Raw genomic sequence first — 24,615 nt, 5'->3', positions numbered from 1 at the left:
CCAAGTGCCACCTCCTCCAAGAAGCCTTCCCTGATTGCCTGGGCCCTGGGAAGGGGAGGCAGGAGAGGCAGAGGTGCATGCGTCCCCACGTTTCCACCTGGGCTGGGCTGGGACTTTGTGGGGATTTGAGAGAAACAGGCCTGGGGAGAGGAGCTCCATTTTAGGCATGTTGAGGCTGAAGTACCTCTGAGACATCTGAATTTAGGAGAAAGGTCAGGGTTTAAGTTGAGTGTGCTGGAGTCCTAGCAATAGCAGATCATACTTACGAGCACTGCATGGACCCAGTGCTGTGCTAAGCACCGCAAATGCATCATGCCGTTTACCTTTCATCATCATCTTGTGCGGGAAGCACTGTTTGATACCCATTTTATGGACGAGGAACAGAGGTCAGAGGTTCAGAGAGATTAAGTAAATTCCCGAAGGACCCACAGCTGCCAAGCGGCAGAGCTAAAACTGAACCCGGGCGGTTGGACCTCAGAGCAGAGAAGAGGCAAAGGGCTGTACCCCGGGGAAGGAGGAAGGGGAAGGTCTGGCGGGGGGCAGGGGGGGGGTGGCGGGAGGCCCGAAGCCACAGGCCAGGGGCTGGGCTGCCGCTTGGCTTTCTTGACCTTCCTTAATGTCTGTGAAATGAAGGAAGATCCCATTCAGATGAGGGGCGGAAGCGGGGAGGGAAGCCAGCCAAAGGAGCAGACATTTGGAGACATGGAGTGTCGCCAGTGATGAGGGGCACTGCAGAAAGGTCGAAAATAATGTGGACCCAAAAGCCCTTCCATTCAGGGATTGGAGCTGGGCAGGAGCCTGATTGCCCAAGATGAAGGCGAGGTGGGTGGTAAGGAAGCGGAGGCTGGAGCCGATACTGTTGCCAGTGAAGGAAGAGGTGGGAACAGACCACCACTGGAGGGATGGCCAGGCCTAGGGGCCAGGGTGGGGCTGTGTCCTTGTCCCAAGAGGGAAGAGTCAGAGGAAGATGGGCCTGGGGCCTGATCTGGGTCCTGGGTGGGACATGCCCGCTCTTGCCTTGAACTTGCCATCTCCCGATCCTGGAACCTCCTCCCACTGACTTGGTGGAGCTCCTCTATTCTGCAGGGTCCAGATCAGATATGACCTCTGTGACGCCTGCCCTGGCCCCACCTTACTGGGAATGAGTCCTGCCTGCTGCTATATATAACCCTTGTGTTACACAGTGTTACACAGTGTTACACAGGGGCTGTCTGCCGTGTGACATCAGCCCAAGGGCATATGATATAACAGAGGCCACATAAGGTGCCAGACGCTGTGCTGGACACTTTGTGTGCTCCCACCTAACACCCTTGGCCACCTGTGACGTCTAGATGCTCTTGTCATGTTCCCAGCCATGCCCAGGGTCGCATAGCTAATAAATACCCATATGTCTGCACTTTCTTCCCTGCTAGATGGTAGGTTCCTATGGGAAGGAGCTCTGATTGCTGGTGATTCCAGGGCCTAGGACTCATTTATTCAACACTGAGCCCCTACTGTGTGCTAGGCACATAGTTGTTGTTGGAGGAGGGAGACCTAGGACATGTGTAAAGGAGGGTTCAGATTCAGCGGGGTAAGTGCTGTAGAGCAACATCCGTGCTGAGGGAGCGTAGGACAGCGCCAGCGGGCACCACAGTGTTGACATTCCTAGTGGGTCTTGAAGCCCACCTAGGAGTTTGCCAAGGGGATGGGCTGGAGACCGCTCCAGTGTAGACAGGGCGTAGGGTTAAGCACCTGTGAGAAGCTCCACCTGGCCAGATAGAACTGAGTCGGTGCAGGGAAAGGATGTGAGACCAGCCTGGAGGGACGGGCTGGCAGCGGCCCCTCAACAGCCTTTGCCAAGCCAAGATGGCGGCAGGGTCCCCGTGAGGGAAACAGCAGCGAGGCTGGCAGGCTGAGGCAGCAGGTTCAATTCACTCAGCCCTTGTCCTTAGGGGAAGAGGAGTCGAAGGGGCAGGGGGGCGGGCACTGGAGGAGGCTGCAGCAGAGCTCCTGGTCGGGACCCAGGCCTACAATGACAGGCCCGGGGGGGAGGGTGCGCCGCAAGGGGCAGGCTGTTCACCGTCACCACCTGAGCCTAGTGACTCTGTGGCCTTTTGCCTGTGGGTTTGGGCAGGGTCTGCCACGCGATGAGACGGCCCGGGCCCCACGCTTCCCCTTGGCAGCGCCCTGTCGCTCCCCCCTGGCACGGTCACCTCAGCCGTTGGCCCGCTCCTTCCTGTCCTCTCGGCTTCCAGATGCTACATTCTGCCTTCTGTTTTTCACTCTTAGACTTGAATAGGTAAATGCACTCATACGGTTCAAAAATCAAAACACGTAAAAGGGTTTAAATTGAGGATTATGCCCCTCCTCACAACAGATAACCATTTTTATTAATCTCTTGTGTATCCTTGTAGTTTCTTTAGAACGTAAAGAAATGCAGACCCCTTTACTCACCCCTTTACTTACACAAAAAAAATGGCATATGAAACACTCCTTGTACAGCTAATAGGTCAGGTCTTTCTATAGGAAATATATCTGATTCATTTGGAAGGTGTATTTCTGAATCTATGTAGTTTTCTTTTCTTTCTCACCCCACCCCGTGAGATATTTCTGTATCGTTGAACAGAGGTGTAGTATCGCATCATGCGCTAAACTCTAATTTATTAACCAGGCTCTACTTGATGGACGCATGGTTTGTTTCCAGACTATAAATACTGTTGTGGTGAAGAACCACGTAAATTTGTTATGTCTGAGGTAAACGTTGGTCATAAGTGTAATCATTGGCTCCAAGGGCAAATGCCTTCCTCGTTCGGGTGGACGCGGCCACATCCGCCCTCAGGGTTCACCATATACACGCCCCCGTGCCCTGTCAGATCACCTCCCCCCAGACTTGCCCACGGTGTGCTGTTTGGTCGGTGAGAAGTGGTATCGGAGTGAAGTTCTAATTCGCCTTCTCTGACTCTGGGCAAGGCTGGGCACTGACCCTCTCTTCAGGGCTCCACGTTGGGCTCTGTTTGGAGCCTGGGAGAATCACCCCATTTCCCAGACAGGGAGGCTCCAGCAGTGGCGGGAGGGCAGGCCTCCTCAGCCCGGCCCTGTTTTCTCTGCAGACAAGCACGAGACGAAGCTGAAGGGGGTCATCTACTTCCAGGCCATCGAGGAAGTGTACTACGATCACCTGCGCAGTGCAGCCAAGGTGAGGTGGGCTGAGGGGCGAAGGGGGGCGCACCCAGCGGGCTTCTGGGAACAACAGCCTCCAGCCTGTCTTCTCGAGTCCTGGACCCATTCCTTGGCCTCTTTGTAAAGTCTCTCTTCCTCTCTCCCTCTCCCCTTCCCAGAGGAGGTTTTTCAGCTTTTCTGTGGTGACTGAGGTACCCTCCCCCCACCTACCTGTAACCAGAACTACTGTACATTCATGCCTCCTGTCCCCTCCTGGTCCCTGACCCTCTACTCTCCCCTGACCCAGCCTCCTTCCCTGGGCCTGAGGGAGGAGCAGCGGGGGCTGCCGGGAGCCCCTGTGGGGAGGCGGGCAGTGCAGAGGGACGGCAAAGAAGGGGGGGAAGGGGTTCCAGGGATGGGCTTGGGCAGAGGGGACTGATAAAGTGGACATGTTTGAGGCCCGGGCCCTCTGCCCTCCTGAAATCAGCCTCTCCCCAAGCCTCTGCCGCCGCAGCCCTGACCTCTGCTCCTCTGGGGACCTGGGCCCAGCATCCCACTGGCAGCTTTCTCCATCTGCCCCTCTGGTGACCGGAGGACACTCTGGTTCTCACTGCAATAACCCTTTGTGTCTCATTCTCTGATACTCAATCTTTTGCCTGGGGTGGGGGGTGGGGTGCCCCACGACAGGGCCCCCGGGGCGGGATATGGCCCTGCCACGGTCCCAGGACGGCTTGGGTGTGAGGAGGGGAACACTCCGCCTGGGGCCCCCTGGTGGGGACCAGGTTTGAGGCCTGTCTGGGACTCAGGCTCTAGCGCCGGGGCACCCTGGAGACGGGGAGGGAAAGGGCAGATGGAGCGTCAGAGGTGAGCCCCGTCTCAGCCCTTCCTCTCGCCCTGGGCAGAGCCCGAACCCAGCCCTCACCTTCTGTGTGAAGACCCACGACCGGCTGTATTACATGGTGGCCCCGTCTGCAGAGGCCATGCGCATCTGGATGGACGTCATCGTCACGGGAGCGGAGGGCTACACTCAGTTCATGAACTGACTGTGGTCGGCGGGCCTCCCGGACCCTGGGGCCAGCCCCCCTGCTGCCCCCGGAGACAGAGCTGCACCCTGGGCCCTAGGCCACGCGGGAGCGCTCCCCGGGCCCTAGGAGGGTGGAGCGCCGCTGGGGCTCCTGTACCAGACTGCGTGCTCTTCTGTAAGGAGCTCAGGCCCCTAACGTACCGGCCAATGGATAAAAAGTGGGGAGGCTCCTGGGAACTCAGAATTTGCAATAACCCTTCGGGGTCCTGGCCCAGGCCTGCCCGGGCTGAGGAGCCGGTGCAGAGGGGGCCTTGAGCTCTGACTGGCCCTGCGCTCCCCAGCCTGTGTTCTCTTTTGCAAAGGATAAATTATGGTACCAGAATCTGCCAAAGATCCCCTCCTGCCTCAGCCCCCCTTTGCAGGGGCCTCGGGGGCTGAGGAGAGCCACATCCAGAGTGGGGAACCAGCTCAGGCGGTGCACTTGTCAAACCCCGCTCCACCCTGCTCTCCTGCATTTTATTACTTTGTTCAAGGGCCAGAGACCTCAGGTGTCATCCTTGAGGTCCCAGCCCCACCCCCTTTTTGCAGACCCCAAACTCTGATCTCCATAGTGACTGCTTCACCGCCATGGTTACATACTCATTGCCTGGGCTCTGTGGCTCCGCCCATGCTTCTACTGTGGGCCCACCTGAGGGTACGTCCTGCCATCTCTCCAGCCCAGGACCTTGTGCATCTCACGCTGGGAGCGGGGGAAGGGACCAGACACCCCCTCTTCGCCCTCCACCTGTGTCTCCAGGCCCTGATGCACAGCCTGTGGCCCCCCAGCCCAGCCCTCTCCCTTCCACTCGTGCCTTGCTTAGAGCCAGAAGGGACGAAGCTCCTACATCCAGAGACTGGAAGAGGAGGGGAGCTGTTGGGAACGGCGGCTACACGGGTTCTGTACAGGCTGGGTTTCTAACAGGGTTGGAGGGCTTCTCAGACACTCCAGGGAGAACCTGAGCAGGAGAGGAGGCAGCAGAGGGAGAGGATCCTGAGGTGTGGCTGCCCTCCCTTCAGCATCAGAAGGGTGACAGAAATGGAGAGCAGAGGACCAGGCCACCAGCTGCCTGGCTTTGGCCCTTCACGCCTTAACACTAAGCCCACCTCCCTGCCCACCACTGGGCTGTGGCTGCTGGGCCCCAGGCTGGGTGACTTTCAGTATTTGTAAGCATCTCAACAGAACAATAAAGCATTTGGAGTACGTGTTTGGGAAGCCAGGTTGCATGGGGTATGGGGCTGTGTCCCCACAGAACAGGATTTCCTCCTTATTAATGTTCCAGGAGGGACACGGGTCTAACCCATGACTTCTGGGACCCTCCCAGGACTGGCTGGGGGATGGAGGATGAAGAGGCAGGAGAAGGTAGGTACTCACACAGAAGTTTAATGAGGCCCACGGGGCAAGGAGGCCCATCACTGGCAGGAGGCCAAGCAGGAGGCTGAGCAGAAGGGCAGCTGTGAGGCAGTGGGGCTGCAGGAAAACTGTCTGGCTGCCTGAGCTCAGCCGGTCACCATAGCGCTCCAGGAGCATCAGGACCACTCCATTGGTCCAGCCAAAGCCCTCCTGGAGAGAGAGGACCAGTGGGGTCCTTCAGGGGCTGTGAGATCCCCACCCACACGCCCAGGAACTGCCTAGCCCCAGGGGTACAAAGGAGCTCCAGTTGGCCTCCTCCCAGTGGACCCACATAATGGGAGGAATCAGAGGCCCAGATGAGGGTTGGAGGGGGGGGGGTCATGGCCTGCTGTGGGGACAAAGTCCCCTGTAGGGTGTGGGCCACTCACCTGAACCTCGTACTCCCCTCCACCACCTGGCTGACCACCATTGCTGATGTCATACTGGAAACAGAAGGACAGGCTGTAAGGTCGGCAAGGCCCCCAGGCTCCCCATCCCAGCCCTCCAGGGGGAGCAACACATGTGAGCCTCTTGGGAGAAGGGGCTCTGGCCCGCAGCTCCCGCCCCTGCAGTGCCTGAGAATGACCACCGGGCGTCACCACTGTCCCTGGGCTTTGCAAAGCCTGGCGATCCCCGCCCCCCACTCCCCTACCCCTGCTCCCCAGGGGGAGGAGCCCCAGGAGGGTCTGGGCTCAGGAGCAGCTCACCTTCTCATACATGGCCGAGTCCCTGGAGTAGACCTCAAAGTTGGTTCGGACCCAGTTCTGAGCCAGCTGGAAAGCCACTTCCTGGGCCCGAGGTGAGGGAGACTTGGCCAGACCTGGACCCCACCCCAGGCAGGACCCTGAATCTCCTGAGTCCTCATCCCAGGGCCAGCTGAGGCCTGAGCCTTCCTCTCTCCAAGGAGAGAGAAAGAGGCCCGGGCCCTAAGACCTCCCTCGTGAACCCCGTGAAAAGCCAATGTGTTCCTCACCCAGGGCCCAAGTTTGGAGGGAGAAAGGAGGGCTGGTTCCCCTGACAGGTGAGGGTGGACACAAATATCTGCCGGGTAGGAAACCAGAGAACAGAAGAGCCAGAGAAAGGCCCCCATGGCTTTTGTTCACACCTCCCCAGTACCGGGAGGCTGACCCAAGGGGTCAGCAAGGTGCAAGGGGTAAGGCCCTGGGCTATGCCCCATCCCTGCCTCCCTACCTCTGATGACCAGGTCCTGCAGGGGGGCCCAGGCATTGGGGAAGTCCCACTGCTGGCCTGTGTTCTGGAGAGAGGTCGGGATCCCGTACTGGTAGGTCAAGATCTGGCTGTCCTGAAAGGTTCCGGACATTCCTATGACTGGATGGGGTCTGGATGAGGAGCCAAGAGGCTGGCTGGGCGCCCCTAAAGCCAGGTGTCCCCCTTCTTGGGCTTTTCTCTTGGCTCGCAGCTGCCCCCTGGTGGCTCCAGTGGGACCCGCAGGCTCAGACCGAGGGGTGGAGCAGGAGGGGGTGGCTGCCCCTTGCCAGAGGTCACTAGCTCAGAGTCAGGGAGAGAGCAGGTGGTCCTGCCCACAGTGTACCAGCCCGCCCTGCTGCCCCCCTCACCTCCAGATATTTCAGAACCTTGTCCACGACGTTCGGGTCAGAGAAACAGCCAGACCAGAGAGGAGTGAGGTTGGATGGGTAAAACTCTAGGTTCTTCTTTCTGTTCTCAAGGTCATAGTCAAACCAGGCACCTTTCTCCTCATCCCACAGGATGGCCTTCATGGCAGCCAAGCGCTGTTGCCACAGATTTCTGTACTTTGTGGCTTGGACGCTGTTCCCTGAGGTGACACTGTCTTTAGGCTGAGCAACCAACCAGGGTGGCTGCGCTTGGGTCCCATGCCTTCAAGAGAAGTCTACTGTGGCTTCCTCCTGTTGTCCTCCCCAAGGGCTAGAAGTCCTGACACCAAGGGGACATGTGTACTTGGAACCCACATTTCTGGCCTCTAGGACTTAGGATTTCCTGAGCACGTGGCCCCATAGGGCTCCCAGTTGCTGCTGTGGCCAGTTCCCAGGTCAGTCCTAGGAGAGCACTGGCCACGTGTATCCCCCCAGCTCTGACAAGTGCAAGGGCAATTGTTTAGGGAGAGAGAATGGAGGGAGTTTGAATGTGTGGACTCAGGTGTCCTCTCAGACCCAAGAAGTCCCTCCCAGTCAGAAAGGGAGAGCGAGGAGAGAGTGGGCTTCCTTTGTACTCCTGCCCTAGGGGTGAGGTACAGAGCAGGCTGGGAGGCTGGAGGCCCTTCCCCCACGGCCGAGGCTGAGGCAGGACCCAAGCTGGACGAGCACCCCCTGCTCCCTCCTCCCACTGGCGCACTCACCCAGGCTGGAATAGAAGTTGCTCATCAGCTCCTCTGCCTGGCACAGGAAGGCATTGAGGTCAACAGGCACGAATTTGCTGGTCCGGGTGCTGCTGAGCAATTTGGGGTTTGGGCCTCCAACGAGCCACCGTGAAGAGAAGTCCCAGCCAGACTCAGCTCCAGCCTTGAGCTCAGCCCACAGGGTCTCCCGGTCCCCTGTGAGGACAAGGCAGCCGGGGAGGGGGCCCAGGGTCTGACACACCACACCAGGCCCCAGCCCCACCCCGATCCTGCCCTTGTTGCTGCTCACCTTCCGGCAACGTGTTTGCCAGCTCGGCATCTTTGCTGTAGGACTCTGGCCTGGAAGAGGAAAGTGGGCGTCCCAGTGCTAGGAGGCTCTGAGCCCAAGCTGGAGGCTGAGCCCTGCTGCCTCACCTGCCCTTGGATCGCCCTTCGTGGGCCCTGGATCGCCCAGGGCTTTCAGCATCAGTCTCCGAGAGTCGGGGTCCGTCCCTGGCCCTCAAACCAGGTGAACAGCAGGAGCCTGAGAGGCTGGCAGGCAGCTCCTTACCTGGGTCCCCCATAAGGGACGGCGTAGTGATTCAGGACGTAGCTCTTCCCCCCCGAGCTCACAGAGACGATCCTGTTCTGCGTCCAGAAGTCCAATTCCAAGGCCAGGGTCCCGATGCTGTCCCTGGGACAGGAGCCAGGCCCCACCTCAGCCCAGGCCCGCGCCCTGAGGCCCGCCCTGGGAGGTCCTGGGGAGGGGGCGTGCGGGGCGGCGGGGGGACGGGGCGCCCACCGGAGGAAGGCCGTGTCGTTGGTGTGGCTCACGTAGCGGTCCATCATGAGGGTCAGGAGCGGGGGCTGGCTCCGCTGCAGGTAGTACACGCGGGCCCCGTTCGGGACGTGGCCGTAGCTGCCAACAAGGGGGCCTGCTGGGTGCCTCTGCCCCGCGGCCGAGGCCAAGGCCCACCCACGGGCTCCTCTGCCCCAGCCTTGGGGTGCCCGCCCCCTCTTACATTCGCACCAGCTCCAGGAAGTTCTGCAGCATGCCCTTCACCGTCCCGGGCATCTCGGAGAGGAGCAGCCCTTCCATCACCCAGTAGGAGTCCCTGGGGAAAGGGACAGCTCAGCCACCCCTGCACCCCCGGGCCAGTCAGGGTGCCCCCCCTGCTCAGGACGGCCTCCTGCCCTGGGCTCCCCCTGCAGCCCTGGCCCCTCACCAGTAGTAGAATTCGGTGAAGCGCCCCCCAGGCACGATGAAGGGGTGTGCTGCGTAGATGAGAGAGAACTGCTCCGGGTGGCTGAGGACCTCGGGCTTCACCTGCGGTCAGGGGAGAGGGCACAGGGCCCCCGCGGCCCCCACGGTGTCGAGGCTGGAGGAGGCCGGGCCGTGGAGGCCCTGGCAGCTCTGGGCTCTGGAGCCAGGCAGCCGGGCATGGGTGCTGTCTCTGGGGCGGGTCAGCCGTGTGGCTTTGGCCAAGGCCTGAGGCCCTGGGAGCCTGGTCTGCTCGGCCCCCCATGCTGGCCTCTGGGGTCCCTGCTGACTCAGCCTGGCACTGGCAGGTGCTCACCAAGCAGTGCCTATCATTAGGACCCTTCCCCATCTCTGCTGCCACCGCCAAGCCAGGCCCCAGAGACCCAGGGCCCCCATCCTCTGGGAGGACAGATGCTGTGCAGCCTTGGGCAAACCACTGCCTTCCCTGAGCCTCAAAGGAGAGAAGCGTCTAAAAGACTGTGCTGACCACAAGCCACATTCAGCAACGACAACTGTTCCAGAGCACAGGCCTGACCTGATTTCCTCAGGAAGAGTGAGCCTAGCTGGGCAGCCTGGAGGAGGCAGACAGGCTAGGTTTGCCCGGGGCGGGGGGGGGGGAGGACAGTGAGGGCTTCAGGAAGAAATGAGAAGTTAGAAGTAGATGTTCATGTCTCCCTCTCCATAAATTCTTTCTAGAGGCTCCATTCAAGGACCCGATGGTGGGGTCCCAGTCTGTGCTCTAAGGACAATGTGGGCCCCAAGCTGGCATCCCCCTGTCCCTCCTTACTCCATCCCCTGGCTAAGGCCCAGGATGTTGATACCTTCTTTCCCAGTCTCTTCCAGAGCTCGTGTAGCTTCCCTCCCCAGGCTCGCAGCTTGGGGTCCGAGATCTTCTGCAGGAACTGGGGGCTGGGAGAACACGGACCCCATGGGGTTGAGGGAGGCAGGCCTATCTGAAAGGCCCCCTCCTGTTTTTCCGTCTAGGTGGTACCTGTCTTTCCAGTCCTCGGGAGTCCAGGGCTGCAGCTCCTGCCCCCCGGCCTGGAAGTGCTCCTGGATGAAGGCCCGCAGCTGCTCTAGGGGGATGCTCTGGTTGTGGGTGGCGGCCAGCTCGCGGAAGCGCTGCAGAACCTGGTCTGGGGTACGGGGGCAAGGACGGATCAGTTGGACCCCAGGAGCCCCTCCCTGATGGAGAGGCTCTCTCTCTGCCTGCTCTTGCCCTCTGTCATCTTTGATGTAGAAGGTTCAGGAGGTCGGGTGCCCCCCGGGTGCCTCACCTGGAGCCGAGTTCAACGGCATGTCCACAAATTGCTTGTCATCCTGGTAGAGCTTGGCCATCTGAACTTGGTGCAGGAGCTCCCCGTGGCAGTAAATCTGGCTGCAGGTGGTGCCGGGGAGGGGAGTAGGAAGGCTGGAGCCTGGGCACATTGCTGGCCCGGACTGGGTCCGTGCGTGAGTGTGCCCATGCATGTGTGTGCCCAGGTGTGAGAGGGGTTTGTGGGTGGTGGTGACCTACCCAGCTGAGAGAAATGAGGAGCGCCCCCTGCAGTAAAGGACCTGAACAAGTGCCTGAGCCCACACTGGTTGGTAACTGGGAACTGTGTGGGAGACCCAATGGACAAAGGACAAGAGCCCTTTAATTGGTGACACGTTAGGAGGGGTGAGGCCAAGTCTGTACAGCCTCGGCCAGCCTGGCCCCTGTGAACCTGACCGGAGGGCTTAAGGCGAAATCCTGTAAGTTACACCCAGGGGCAATTGCTGAGCCCTTGGCCCAGAAAATTCTCGAATGCGGCGTATGATACAAATCACTGTGGAGACAATCACTAGCCTGCTATTGGGTGTTTATGGAAACCACTTCTGTGACTGGAGAACAGCAGATAATCCTGAATGGTGTCCCGGGTGATGTCAGAGAAACACTCTGGTAAAGAAGGCGGTTCCCCCAAGAGTTCCTTAGTACATGGTAAGGGTTTACATGGGACGGTGCTACGTGGGGACCACATGGGCAGGTGGCCTCCTTCCCCCCACCCTCTGCAGGGCTGCGGGAAGCACCCGAGGAGCCGCCGTGGCAGCTCTCCGTGACCAAAAGAAAGCTGCTTTGCTACCGATGGCAGTGCGAGGCCCACGGACCGTATCTCGTCTGCAAGGCCACTGCACTCTGACCGACTCCTGGGAATCTCTGCAAGAACAAATCAGCTCAGGGGGCTACACTGCATGCTCTTTCCCTTGCAGCGATGGAAAATTGAAAGCAAAAAGCTCCTATGTTGATTCTGTTTTAAATAGATTCCATGCCCAGCATGGAGCCCAACACAGGGCTTGAACCGATGACCCTGAGATCAGGACCTGAGCCAAGATCAAGAGTTGAACACTTAACCCACTGAGCCCCGCAAGCACCCCTGTGTTGGGGTTTTTATTGACTCTCGGGCAGGGAAAAACTGGGCTGGGAAAGGAGATGCCCGCATGGGGCATGAGCCTCAGGAAATCACTCTGGAAATTCAAGGGGCCCATTAAAGTAGCTTTGCTTACTTCATTGTAGACAAATATGCTTACAATACTGTATCGGAACAGAAGATACTGTGCCGATCCAGTCAGCCCATAGTTCCCACCCCGGCTAAGAGATATCACACCAAATGGACACAGTGTGCTGCATGTCACCCTCAGAGCGCTGGCTTGATACACAACCAGAACAGACAACTGAAACATTTGTTGTCTGGGGGGGACCTGGGCGGCTCAGTCAGTGAAGCATCTGCCTTCAGCCAGGTCATGATCCCAGGGTCCTGGGATCGAGCCCACATCAGGCTCCCCAGTCAGCAGGGAGTCTGCTTTTCCCTTTCCCTCTCCCACTACCCCCTGCTCCTGCTCTCACTCAAATAAATAAAATCTGTATTTAAAAAAAAGAAACAGGGCATCCCGGGTGGCTCAGCAGTTTAGCGCAGCCTTCAGCCCAGGGCCTGATTCTGGAGACCCGGGATCGAGTCCCACGTCGGGCTTCCTGCGTGGAGCCTGCTTCTCCCTCTGCCTGTGTCTCTGCCTCTCTTTCTCTCTGTGTCTCTCATGAATGAATAAATAAACAAAATCTTAAAAAAATCTTTAAAAAATTTAAAAAAGAAACACCTGTTCTCTGAAACAGGGAGAGAAAAAAGCTTGAAGGGCAGACTTACACAATGTCACAAGTAGGTGCTCACACTGAACATGGGATGGGGGCCAAAGGAGGCTATCTACTGGATAGATTCGGCTACTTTTCTGGGGGACAGGAAGAGAGGCTGGTGGCAGGACTATACAATTCCTTCCCACTGCATCTCAACTTACCTTTAGCCTCCAAGGACCCGACTGCCACTGTGGTGCCAGAAGCATGAATGATCCCCAAGCAAGACTGTAGTTCTCTTTTCAAATCCTTGTGCCAGAATTCCCAAGGGCCTAATGGGGCGGGTTGTGCCCTCACTGTGCTAACAGTGAACTCAGCTGTACAGGCCTGGGGGAGTGGGGAACAGCCACTTGTTCCGGGCTGCATAACTCTATCTTATATGGATGCACGAGGACTAGGGGCGACACTCCCAAGGCTGGCTGTGCTGCTGGAGATCTGGATGGGTAGGGTGGCTGAAGCTGACGTCCCTTCCAAAGGGGGAAAGGTGGAGTGAAAAATCAATGCCAAACGGAGAGGAGGAAATGCAGCTGAAGGCAAAGAGATGAATAAGTGGGTGTTCAATGAAAATGGGTAATTGAGCGTGCCACGGGTGCCTGGAGAGAGCAAGAGGTTACCATGGTCCTTAGCACAATCATAGCGGATACGTGAAATGCATGGGCATGCCCTGTGCCTGCCATGCTCACCCTGCCTTTGGAGCCTGCTGACGTTGAATGGAAGCCTGCGAACACGACTGGCATGGCTCTGGGAGACATTCCGGCTGAGGATGTGATGCTGAACTGTGCTGTTGATGACCAAAGGTGACCCTAGTGACTGGCCAGTGTCTTTCGACATCAAATTTTTAGACTACACCTACTACAAAGGATCATTTGGGAAGGAACTTCCTGGAACTACTTTCACTGGGTAGTTTATAACTCTTGGCAGATTGCTGTGTAACTATAAACTTTGAAAATCAAATACTTAGAAAGGCTGCTGATATGGGGGGTGTCTGGGTGGCTCAGTCAGCTGAGCATCTAGCATCTTTTTTTTTTTTTAATTCAGAGATAAAGGGAGAGAGTGAGTGTGCACAGGGAGGGGTGGAGGGAGAGAGAGAAAGGATATCAAGCAGATTCTGTGTGGTATGTGGAGCCCGATGCAGGGCTCAATCTCCTGACCCTGAGATCATGACCTGAGCTGAAATCAAGAGTTAGATGCTTAGCCAACTGAGCCACCCAGGTGGACCAAGCATCTGATTCTTGATTTCAGCTCCGGTTTTGATCTCAGGGTCATGAGTTCAAGCCCTATGCTGGGCTCCACACCAAAAAAAAAAATCTCCCGGGGATCCCTGGATGACTCAGCGGTTTGGCACCTGCCTTTGGCCCAGGGCGTGATCCTGGAGTCCCGGAATCGAGTTCCATGTCAGGCTCCCGGCATGTATCTCTGCTTCTTTCTCTATGTCTATCGTGAATAAATAAATAAAATCTTAAAAAATAATAAAAATAAAAAAATAAAAATAAAAATAAAATCCCCTGATTTTAATGGACAAAACATAGCAGCATGTGCCATGTGCTATATGCACAAATGCAGATCACCCTTGTTTTTGTGAATAGAATACTACTAAACAGAAGGGGAAACATGGATTTCTTGTGGGATGAAAACAGTAGGTATCATATAGTACATCCAAATCCTTCTGGGGAAAAGCCTCATCCTGAGATGAGGAAGGCCATGGGAGGCCTTACGGCATACTCAAAATAAATTGCACCTAGGCATGACTATCACTCATTTCATCCTCATATGGGGGACCCACCATTTCTGGGTATCAAACATGTCTCCAAGCTGCACTCAGGCTCTTAGTATCTAATGGCAACAACATACATGGTAGATTAAACACTGGACTGTGAGACATGAAAAATCTGGGGGTAGGGGGCGTACCTGGGTGGCTGAGTTGGTTAAGTGTCCGACTCTTGATTTTGGCTCAGGTCATGATCTCATGGTTGTGAGATCCAGCCCTGTGTCAGGCTCTGCACCAAGCTTGGAAAGGGTTTAGGGGAGATAGGTCCCCCATTATGGAACAAACTGAATTTACTTTTAATGAGGAGAGGCATTCAGGGGCAAAAATATTAGCTAGAATAAGCAGATTAGAAGTTCTGTCCAAAACGAAAGCAAAGGCCTGGAGTCAGGCTGGATAGACAATGAGGCTTTGGTGAAACGGGTCAGGCCATGGCAACAGAAAACGCTAGATAATGCCAGGGTCCAGCACCAGGAGGGGGCCTGCACCCTCACCCCACAGAGCCTCCTGACTGTTAATGTGGATTGAAGCCAGAGTAGCCATGAGGCAATGGCCTTCTATACTGGCTACTGAGGCTCAAGAGCCATGCTTATGGGAATCTTCTTGTCCTGCAAATCTAGTTCTCTGGACTTTTGTACTTTACCCCAATGCGCTCTGACTGCCCTTGCTCCAGGAATAGATCAGAAGAAGACATGCCCTGTCATACAGTTAGCAGGGATAGAAACTATTCTGAATACCACCTGTGTCCTGCCCTAGGAAGGAGGCCTGCCCTGCCGTGTAACAGCATATGATGGAGACCAGTCTCAGTGCCAGCCTGTAAACTGAGACAGGGTGACCAGCTTCGCCTCCAACTGACTCAGAACCCAGAAATAACAAATAATAATTTGCTATAATACATAATAAGATCATGGCTAATGATGCCTGTCCATAATAATATTCGGTATAAGAGCAAGGCTTGAATCCAGAGAAGGCCCTGGAGTACCTGTGTAACTCTTGCAGTTTGTTCTGTAATGGAACCCCATTGTACTATGACCACGCCAGGATATGCTATAGTACTGGTATTATCAGTATGCTTCAACCATCTTATGTAAATAATCCATATGATAATTATGATATTGATGCTTGAATATGTTTGGAGAGGGAGTTAAAGCCTCCTCAGAATGAAACAGCAATGGGAAATGACTGGCCCAAGGAAGAAGTGGATTTAGCTAATTTCTGTGCTATGTAGTTCTGCACAAGTTTATCATTAAGATACAAATAGTGGGGGTGCCTGGACGGCTCAGACGGTTGAGCGTCCGACTCTTGATTTCAGCTGAGATCATGATCTCAGGGTCCTGGGATCAACCCCACATCAGGCTCCACACCATGGAGATTCTCTCTCTCTCCCTTTCTGTTTGTCCCTCCCCTGCTCATTTGCATGCTCTCTCTCACTCTCTCAAAATAAATAAAATCTTTAAAAAAAGAATGAAGGGGGCAGCCCCGGTGGTGTAGCAGTTTGGCGCCGCCTGCAGCCTGGGGTGTGATCCTGGGGACCTGGGATCGAGTCCCACATCAGGCTCCCTGCATGGAGCCTGCTTCTCCCTCTGCCTCTCTCTCTGTCTCTATGAATAAATAAATAAAATCTTAAAAAAAAAAAATAAAATAAAAATAAAATAAAAAAGAATGAAGGAAGGAAGTGAATAATCAAATCAGTGTAAATATACAAAAATGTATGTAAAGGCTTTGTAGGCTAGTTATTAGAGTAGCTGTTTCGATCTGTCCCTGGTCTGCTCTGGCTCCTCCAATGGTTGGGCCTAATCAGACTGATATACTGATCCATCTATTACATAATTACTATACTCAATGCAGATGCTTGAATATGATGATTTTGCTGAAAGAGAGCCCAGGCCAAAGCCAGTGGGCTGGTGGACTGACAAGTTCTGATGCTAACCACCCCCAAGTTAGTGTAGACTCTGTAGGCTTAAGAGCAGAGTCTCTAATAAAACTGCCCTTGCACTCAGTTCATTTCTATAAGACATATAGGGTGAGGTCTGAGAGGGTCCTGAACATAGAGCTTCTTTGTCTTCCTCCCGGTGGAATAGGGACATGTCTGTCACCCTCCTAGGACTTTGATGTGTTCACCAAATAGGACACTCCACTGAGCCTTGGTGTGCAGAGTTTTTTTTTTTAAATCAGAGTTCCACTGCATGGGTATGATTGATTGAATCATTGGCCATGTGATTGAACTCAATCTTCAGCTATCTTCTCCTCCCTGGAGGTTGGGCTGATATCATGTGGCCCAAACACCAACCCTCTAATCACACGGCCAGTCTTTCAGGCACAGAGTGGTCCTATCCTGAGACATCTCATTCGCATGACTGGCTAAGGACTCACCATGAGTCACCTCATTAACGTAAACTAGCAGAGCCTACCCGAAGGCCCAAGGCTCTCCTATCACTTGAGAAGTTTCAAGAGCTCAGAGGTTACATTCCAGGAAACTGGGTCAAAGGACTGACATGTTCTTTGTTATACAACAGGTTACCCCTGATCTGTGGCAAATGGTCCCTTTTAGCAAAACATTCATCCCTTGAGCATCTACACTTCCTGTAGCATTTATATAACAGATAAAGCAATAGTATCCACAAGAATATACCAAACATTCAGAGCTAGGGTAGGGATAGGAAGCTTTTAACTAAGTTTCCCAATACATTTGACCGTCAATATTAATATTGTAATGTAACCAACAAGGCCGGTGTTTTACCGTATCACGCTATGGTAGATGTGAGCTGGAAAAGGAGTCAGAAGATGTTGGCACATTACTAGACTCTCATACAATCATGATTAGTCTAGTCCAGGGTCACATCATATGATGAGAATGTCTCCTAACAAGGCCAACTCAGGTTTGCAGGCTTCCGCTTTCTCTCGTCAAGTTCCAAAGCAGGAGTGGTCTCGGCAATACGTGTATTCACCCTTTCAGGCGTCAGGTGTAGCTGAACCATGAGGCCGCATCACTTCTTGCTCTGAGCCTCTTTTTATTTTTTTTTTTATTTTTTTATTTTTTAAATTTATTTTTGTTTATTTATGATAGTCATACAGAGAGAGAGAGGCAGAGACACAGGCAGAGGGAGAAGCAGGCTCCATGCACCGGGAGCCCGACGTGGGATTCGATCCCGGGTCTCCAGGATCGCGCCCTGGGCCAAAGGCAGGCGCCAAACCGCTGCGCCACCCAGGGATCCCTGAGCCTCTTTTTAAAGTGTTACTGTAACAGTGGATTTCCTCCACTACTCATTTCTTTACCTTCAGCTACTGTTTCTCCTTCTTTTCATTTATATCCAAACTTTTCTACCTTTGGAAAGGACATTGGGTCCGGCTGCTGGCCCAGATTGTGGGCATCAGTGCTAGTCTGGCAGGTGCCCCCCCATGGTCCCCTCCCACTCACATGGTGTCACATGGGTTTACTTCCTACCCATAGGCCTGAGTGAGGCCCAAATACAGCCGCTTCCAGTGACGCTCCCATTTAGCCAGATGGGGTGAAGGCGCAACGCTCTGCATCAGGACCTTAGGAATCCGGACATAGCAGTTTAAGGGTAGAGTTACATTTTCTTACCTAGGAACCATCCCTGCTTCTGACACATGTAGCTGCTGCCTTGGGCCTGGCCCTTCTGCATCAGGTAGAAAAAAGAAGGTTGAAGTGACATGGGGGAGAGAGAAAATAATGGTCATATCATTGTCTTCCTCCCATGTGGGAAGAATTTCATGGCCATACCAGCCTCCTGTCTACCTCTTCTCGCCTAGATTCCCCCAGAAAAGCAGAGGAATCTATCCAGTGGGACCCCCCCACACACCTGTGAGGTTGTGCCAGCCAGCCCTTCATGCCTGCATCTCCCCGCTTCAGACAACCATTGTTTTATTTGTCCATTCCAGGGATGTCTGGGTGGCTCCGCGGTTGAGCATCTGCCTTCGTCTTAGGGAGTGATTCCGGGGCTGGGGATCGAGTCCCACATCAGGCTCCTGGCAAGGAGCCTGCTTCTCCCTCTGCCTATGTCTCTGCCTCTGTGTGTCTCTAATGAATAAATAAATAAAATCTTTTTAAAAAATGGTCTATTCCAGCTTTCTATTGTACCATTAATCAGAGGATGAAAGTATTCCCTGGTCTGGAAAATGTAACTCAGTGTCCAAATTGGCGCCATATTTTCTGATCTGGTCCTTTTATGGTATTTTGGGCATGTACTGCTACACCTGACACTGAGTGTCTGTTCCTGCCAGCATCAATCTCACTGGCCAGCCTCACCAGGGAATCTGCCCTGTAGCCCATCTCCTTTGTTGACAGGACAGCTCTTATTGGCATTTTGTGCCTCAGAGGTGGCAAGTGCTGAATATCCAGATTCAGCCCACCTCTGCATGGCTGTAACCTCTCGATGTCTCATTGGTTTGTGAATATGAGTGGCCACCTCATGTGAACACACAGGGATTCCCACTTGCTGGCCCTAATTATTTTCCAGTCTGAGAAGGGGGTCCTTCTCATAGGCATCAATGTGTTCTATTTTAACAAACCCCTTAAATTTCCAGGGACTTCCATAGGCCGGTGCCACGCACAGGCATTGTTGCTGTGGACCACTTTCCATGGCCCTTCCACCTCACCATATGGCCAGGATGGTGGCCACTAAAAGTAGGTAGAAGCACAGTGACAAATAGTACACATGCAGTTCAGCCCACCAAGCTGATCTGTTTTTTTTTTTTTAAAGATCTTAATTATTTATTTGAGAGAGATAAAGAGCAAATGAACGGAGGGAAAGGAAGAAACAGACTCCACACTCAGCATAGAGCCCGACATGGAGCTGGATCTCATGACCCTGAGATCATGACCTCAGCCAAAATCAAGAGTTGGATGCTTAACCAACTGAGCTACCCAGGCGCCCCTGGTTTTATCATCTTTGGTCAGGGTGGCAGGCTTCCTGTGCTGTCTGTTCACCTTGGAAGGACCATCCAGGGATGCCTGGTGGCTCAGTGGTTTAGTGCCGCCTTCAGCCCAGGGCGTGATTCCGGGGTCCTGGGATCAAGTCCCACATCGGACTCCCTGCAAGGAACCTGCTTCTCCCTCTGCCTGTGTCTCTGCCTCTTTCTCTCTCTGTCTCTCATGAACAAATGAAAAAAAAAAAAAAAGAAGAAGAAGAAGGACTATCCATGAACCAAGAGCTGTTTATAGGGCACTATCCAAGTGGCAGTAGAATCCAGCGCTCCTCACTTGGTTCCAAAGTCAGTTCTAGAGGAAAAGTATGGGGTTAGTTCTACGTTCCCCCAGCAGCATGCCCCTGCATAGACCATGTCCCCTGCATTATGGAACTCTTCCAGGCATATATCGTTTCTCCAACATCACCCAAGATACTGTGGGTGTTTCTGGCTTTAAGATTATCTTATGTTGGGGCGCCTGAGTGGCTCAGTTGGTTGGGCATCTGCCTCTGACTCAGGTTATAATCCCAGGGTCCTGAGATGGAGTCCCACATGGGGCTCCCTGCTCAGCAGGGAGTCTGCTTCTCCCTTTCCCTCTGCTGCTCCTCTGCTTGTGCTCTCTCACTTGCTCTCTGTCAAATAAATAAAATCCTTTTTTAAAAAAAGCTTTTATTTATTTATTCATGAGAGACAGGGAGAGAGAGAGGCAGAGACATAGGCAAAGGGAGAAGCAGGCTCCATGCAGGGAGCCTGACATGGGACTTGATCCCGGGTCTCCAGGACCACACCCTGGGCCGAAGTCAGTGCTAAACCGCTGAGCCACCTGGGCTGCCCCAAATAAATAAAATCTTAAAAAAAAAAATTATCTGTCCTTCAGAGGGGCAGTCTCAATTAGTGCCTGATAACAAGCTAGTAATTGCCTCTTAAATGGACATTTTTCTAGTCCAAAGTCTGGCAGGCGTGCTGGGAGGGGCCCCAAGGTGCCCTATAGGCTCCATAGAAGGATGTGATCTGGGTGACCTCAGGCAATCTTACTGGTGCTGGTTGGAATGTCCTATCCATACAAGAAGCAATAGCATGATGGGTAGATTTACATGCCTTTTGTTTTATAATACTAGAGACTGGAAACATTCCTCTCTCGACACAACATCCGCCCCTGTAACGCATCCAGCAAAACAGAGGCAATCACTTCACGTGAAAAGTGTTCAAACACCAAATAAGCTTTCACCTCAGTCCCTTTGACCCTGGTGTTCTTAACCATGACAGTTTGGGTTTTACAGTACTAGGAAGGGTAGGTGCCATCCCAGGCCAGACGTGATAGCCACTCCTCAAAAGCATTCAGCAGAAGGAGAAACAACCCCTTGACATATAGTCTGTCTAAACATTCCGATTTCCATCCCAAGAGTCACCTTAATCCCACCAACTCTTGCATTTTTATGTCCTTTCAGTCTGACTGTAGCCCCTTTCAGGGCTTCACTGGTGCTTTTGGTATATAGTGCATGAGACCCCAGGGCACAGAGTCCAGAATCTTCTCTACCCTCTGACCATTTTGCCTGCTCATATGTGTAACACTTTGCCTCCCCAGCAGGAGACAAAGCTAGGGGACCCTCACCTTTTCATCAATCTTAATTTTGATTAAATTGCAGGGCCTTTGCCTCAGGAGGTGGGAGGTCAGATTTCTCATTATCATCTTTGCCTTGCAAAGTTTTTTTCCTATTTCCTTCAAAGTAGGGTGATTAAAACAGATTTGTTTAGGTCCCTTGCATCTTGGGGGCCTCCAGGGCTCCCATTGGTCCACTCAATTTCGAAGAAGTGCTGCATTAACATTTCTACCCACAGCTGCTTTATTCACCCCATTTCTCAGTAACTATTTAAAGATTCCACCCTGCTGGGATGAGTCCATTGGCTCCCTCCCCGTCTATTCTGTTCTCTTGGAAATCAGTCTAGCTTGCTTCATTATTGTTGTTTTAGATTCATTTTTTCGCCTTTGCAAACAGCTCTGAGGCTGTGGCTGCACCTCAGGCCAGCCAGAAGTGGGATCCTCCCCCTCACATTCCTTAGGCAGGGGCCCTGAGATGAGAGGCTGAGGTTTGGACTGGCCAGAGTAGAAGCTTGGCCCATCTCTCGCTTCCATGTTTGCTATTATAGGATAATAATAACCCAGGGATTGCATTTTTAAATTTTTTCTTATTATTTTTCATTTTCCTTTTTTATTTATTTATTTATTTATTTATTTTTTATTTTTCATTTTCTTAAGCGCCTAGTGAGCCAACACTCTGGGAGTTGGACCCGTCATCTCCAAATTCCATTGATAACTTTCACCTCCAGGAACCGATCACAACATAGCTGCTGTTCCAAACCGTGGGCGACCCTACAGCCATCCAGGAACCAAAGCATGCTCATCCATTGTTCTTTCATCTTGCTTTCCCTGAGCCACATGTTCCAGCCAATCAAGGTCATTCTAGCAAATCACACATTTGCTGACATCATCTGCAATACTACAATCCAATCTTGGTACCAATTAGCTCAGGCCATGGGCACAGTCCACAACAAGACAGGCCTCACTCCAGCTAGCACTGCCAGTTCCCTGGTCCCCAAGCTACGCCCATTTCTGACCAACTGGCTACAAATTTGGAGGTTGCAATCAACCCATCAGGTTCAATAATGTGCAGACTCCCAGAACCCAGGAAAGCACTATACTTACGATTATAGCTTATTATGAGGATACAAATGAGGACCAGCCAAAGACACACATAGGAGGAGGTCTGGGACAGTCCCGAATGCAAAGTTTCCCTATCTTCTTCCCAAAGAATCAGGATACATCACCTTCGTGGTATGTCAAAGTGCTCACCAAACAGGATGCTCCCCTGAGTTTTGGTGTGAAGAGTTTTGGTACTGGGGTCTCATTCACACGGTTGGTTGAATCACTGGCCATGTGACTGAGCTGTCTTCAGCTCCCTCTGCCCCAGAAGTCAGGAGGTCGGGTTGGCATCCTGTGGCCCAAGGCATCAATCCTCTACTCACACAGTCTTTCTGGTATGGCCATGCCCATCCTGAGACATCCTATCAGCATGATCATGTAGGGGCTCCCACGAGTCACCCCATTAATATAAACTATCAGTGCCACCACGGATACCCAAAACCTATCACTTGGGAAATTCCAAGAGCTTAGAGATTATGTCCCAGGAGCCCAGGATGAAAACCAGACAAAATGCTTCATTATACAACAAGTAACTTGTGCCATAAAGGATTGACTTAGTGGGCCTGCTGTGTTCCAACCCTACACATTTCAGAGAGAGTCTGGTGTGGGCCCAGCTCCTGAGCGATAAGCACTAATCTGCTGGAGCCCTGCCAGACAAAGCTTTATCTGGGGCCTTCGGCCATGCCAGATATTTTATGCTACTAATGTGATGTATGGTAGGGATTGAGGGCCACCCAATATCACTCTGACTTGAAGACCTAGAGACTAGGTAAGATAGGGCATACAGATGCTCCACGCCTCTGTCACTGAGTCCCAGTGAAAACCCTGAGTGTGAGGTTCAGGTAAGCTTCCTGGTTGACCATCTTTCATGCATATTGTCACATACGTTGCTGAAAAAATTAGGGATACCCAGGTGGCTCAGTGGTTGAGCATCTGCCTTCGGCTCAGGTTGTGATCCCAGGGTCCTGGGATCGAGTCCCATATCAGGCTTGCCACAGGGAGCCTGCTTCTCCCTCTGCCTGTGTCTCTGCCTCTCTCTCTCTCTCTCTCTCAAAAATAAATAAATAAAATCTTTTTTAAAAAAAGAAAGAAAATTAAATTAATCATACAGATGAATGGAACTTGTGTTTCTTCCCTCCTGGACTCTGCCCTCTGAGCCTTTTACCATTCCTGATTTTAACCACTATCCTTCACTGGAATAAACGTCACCATGGATGTAACTATCTGGGGAGTACTAAGTCACTGGAGCTGCAGTGGTCTTACAGACCCCAGACACAGTTTTTCTATACTTTTGGCAACTAACCTCATGCTTGACAAAACTCTTGATCACACAGCCTCTCTGAAAATCCTTATTACAATTGCTCAGAACCAAATCTATGAATCACTCCAGGTAATCCTTTCCCCTTTATATTCCACAACCATCAGCAAGTCCTATCAGCTCCACCTTCAAAATATATCCCATACTGAACCCCTTCTCACCTTTCTGGTCCTACCACCGGCGCCCCAGCCCTGGTCCTTCTCTCTTGCCTAGCCTGCTCCTACCTTTGTCCCAGCCATGGAGGCCTCCCTTGAATAATGACCTCAGAGCCGTTGCATTGCAGTTTCCCTGCCTGGACTGTCTTCCAGATGTGCACAGAGACGGTTGCCTCCACAGTTCTGCTCAAACGTCTCCTCCACACACACGCCCTCCCTTGCAGTCCTCTCTGAAACACCCTCTGCTCACCCCGAGCAGCTCCCTCACTTCCTTTTACTTTTGGGTATGCTTCTATCAGGACTTTCCTTACCAGTTATGTAAGGCCCACGAAGATAGGGACCTCATTTCTCTTGTTCGCTCCTGCAGCCCAAGAGAGCTCAAGAAATCCATTTAAGTGAGAAAGGGATGATGCCCTGTAAGCCTCGGAGGCAGGACAGGGTCATTTATCTGTCTCATTTGGAGATGGGAACTATGGCTCTGAAAGAGGTTTGGCTTGCTCTTGGTCCTAGAGGTGAAACTCAGGAGCGCTTTTCAGGCCCTTATACTGCCTCTCACCTACAGGCTGGAGAAGCCAGAAAACTGGCAGAAAGTTTCCTAAGAGGAGAGCCCTGCAGAGTTTGAGGAGGAGGCTAGAGCGAGGGGCGGAGGGAGGGAGGACACTGGCCAGCCAGCAGCCCGCTCTTTCCCGAGCGCTGGAGGTCTGGTGCCTGGTGTCCAGCACAGAGCCTGCCACACAAGGAAAGCTAATTTCCTTCCCTCCCCTTCTCTCCCAAGAGCTGACCTCCAGTGCTGGAGAGCTCATCTCAATCTCCTGGCCCTGGCCTTCCTGCCTGCCCCCTCCCTCTGACTTCTCCATTCCTACCTGTCACAGGGTGGGGGCAGGGCGCCCTGGGACCCCAGCCCCAACAGAAGCAGCAGGCCCAGTTCCCAGGACTTCCTATGCATGGTGGTGGCTGTGGCTGTGGCCGTGGCCGTGGCCGTGGAGTAAGCCCTGATACCTCTTGCTTGCTGGGGTGCAGCCTGATTCACCTGCCTACTCAAGGCAGCCAAAGTCCACGTTTGAGGCGTGGCCGCCAGAGGGGCCGGATGCCAGGTCTACGCCAGGCCAGGTCTACGCACAGTGCACAGCGGCTTGCACTCCTGCGCTCAGGTCACAGAGGCCAACCCCTGCCCCCTAACCTTGTACTTTTCCTCCCATGTCTTTTTTTTTTTTTTTTTAAATTTATGATAGTCACAGAGAGAGAGAGAGAGAGAGAGAGAAGGCAGAGACATAGGCAGAGGGAGAAGCAGGCTCCATGCACCTGGAGCCCGACGTGGGATTTGATCCCGGGTCTCCAGGATCACGCCCTGGGCCAAAGGCAGCCGCCAAACTGCTGTGCCACCCAGGGATCCCCTTTCCCATGTCTTTTTAGTCTTGGCAGGTGCCACTGTATGGGCC

The 24,615-nt window shown here is 53.4% G+C and overlaps 2 protein-coding genes across 5 annotated transcripts in view; one reads left to right on the top strand and one right to left on the bottom strand.

Moving 5' to 3' along the window:
- PHLDB1 (pleckstrin homology like domain family B member 1) overlaps positions 1-5,407 on the top strand; it is a 43,493-nt gene extending 38,086 nt beyond the window's left edge. Inside the window, exons 21-23 of the mRNA XM_038535981.1 lie at positions 3,090-3,175; positions 3,318-3,350; positions 4,041-5,407. Coding sequence (XP_038391909.1) covers positions 3,090-3,175; positions 3,318-3,350; positions 4,041-4,181 — 260 coding nt within the window. The 3' untranslated portion in view covers positions 4,182-5,407. The remainder of the gene's footprint in view (positions 1-3,089; positions 3,176-3,317; positions 3,351-4,040) is intronic.
- Positions 2,329-24,615, bottom strand: part of TREH (trehalase) — a 29,183-nt gene continuing 6,896 nt past the window's right edge. The window contains exons 1-15 of one of the 4 annotated variants that reach the window (XM_038535979.1): positions 24,040-24,270; positions 10,444-10,544; positions 10,158-10,302; positions 9,988-10,075; positions 9,132-9,232; positions 8,928-9,020; positions 8,708-8,824; positions 8,477-8,599; positions 8,216-8,265; positions 7,927-8,121; positions 7,169-7,386; positions 6,783-6,894; positions 6,299-6,411; positions 5,981-6,034; positions 2,329-5,762 (exon numbers count right to left, since the gene is read on the bottom strand). In XM_038535979.1, the coding sequence (XP_038391907.1) occupies positions 5,283-5,762; positions 5,981-6,034; positions 6,299-6,411; positions 6,783-6,894; positions 7,169-7,386; positions 7,927-8,121; positions 8,216-8,265; positions 8,477-8,599; positions 8,708-8,824; positions 8,928-9,020; positions 9,132-9,232; positions 9,988-10,075; positions 10,158-10,302; positions 10,444-10,544; positions 24,040-24,122 (2,073 nt within the window). In that variant the 5' untranslated portion in view covers positions 24,123-24,270 and the 3' untranslated portion in view covers positions 2,329-5,282. Of the gene's footprint in view, positions 5,763-5,980; positions 6,035-6,298; positions 6,412-6,782; positions 6,895-7,168; positions 7,387-7,926; positions 8,122-8,215; positions 8,266-8,476; positions 8,600-8,707; positions 8,825-8,927; positions 9,021-9,131; positions 9,233-9,987; positions 10,076-10,157; positions 10,303-10,443; positions 11,819-12,472; positions 12,929-24,039; positions 24,271-24,615 lie in introns of those variants that run through there. The other 3 variants (XM_038535978.1, XM_038535977.1, XM_038535976.1) reach the window with 3 other exon arrangements.

Source organism: Canis lupus, chromosome 5 (genome assembly GCF_011100685.1).
Source record: "Canis lupus familiaris isolate Mischka breed German Shepherd chromosome 5, alternate assembly UU_Cfam_GSD_1.0, whole genome shotgun sequence".
Classification (NCBI taxonomy): domain Eukaryota; kingdom Metazoa; phylum Chordata; class Mammalia; order Carnivora; family Canidae; genus Canis; species Canis lupus.
The sequence above is the reverse complement of the archived record's forward strand: the minus strand, read 5'-3'. Positions and strand labels throughout refer to the sequence as shown.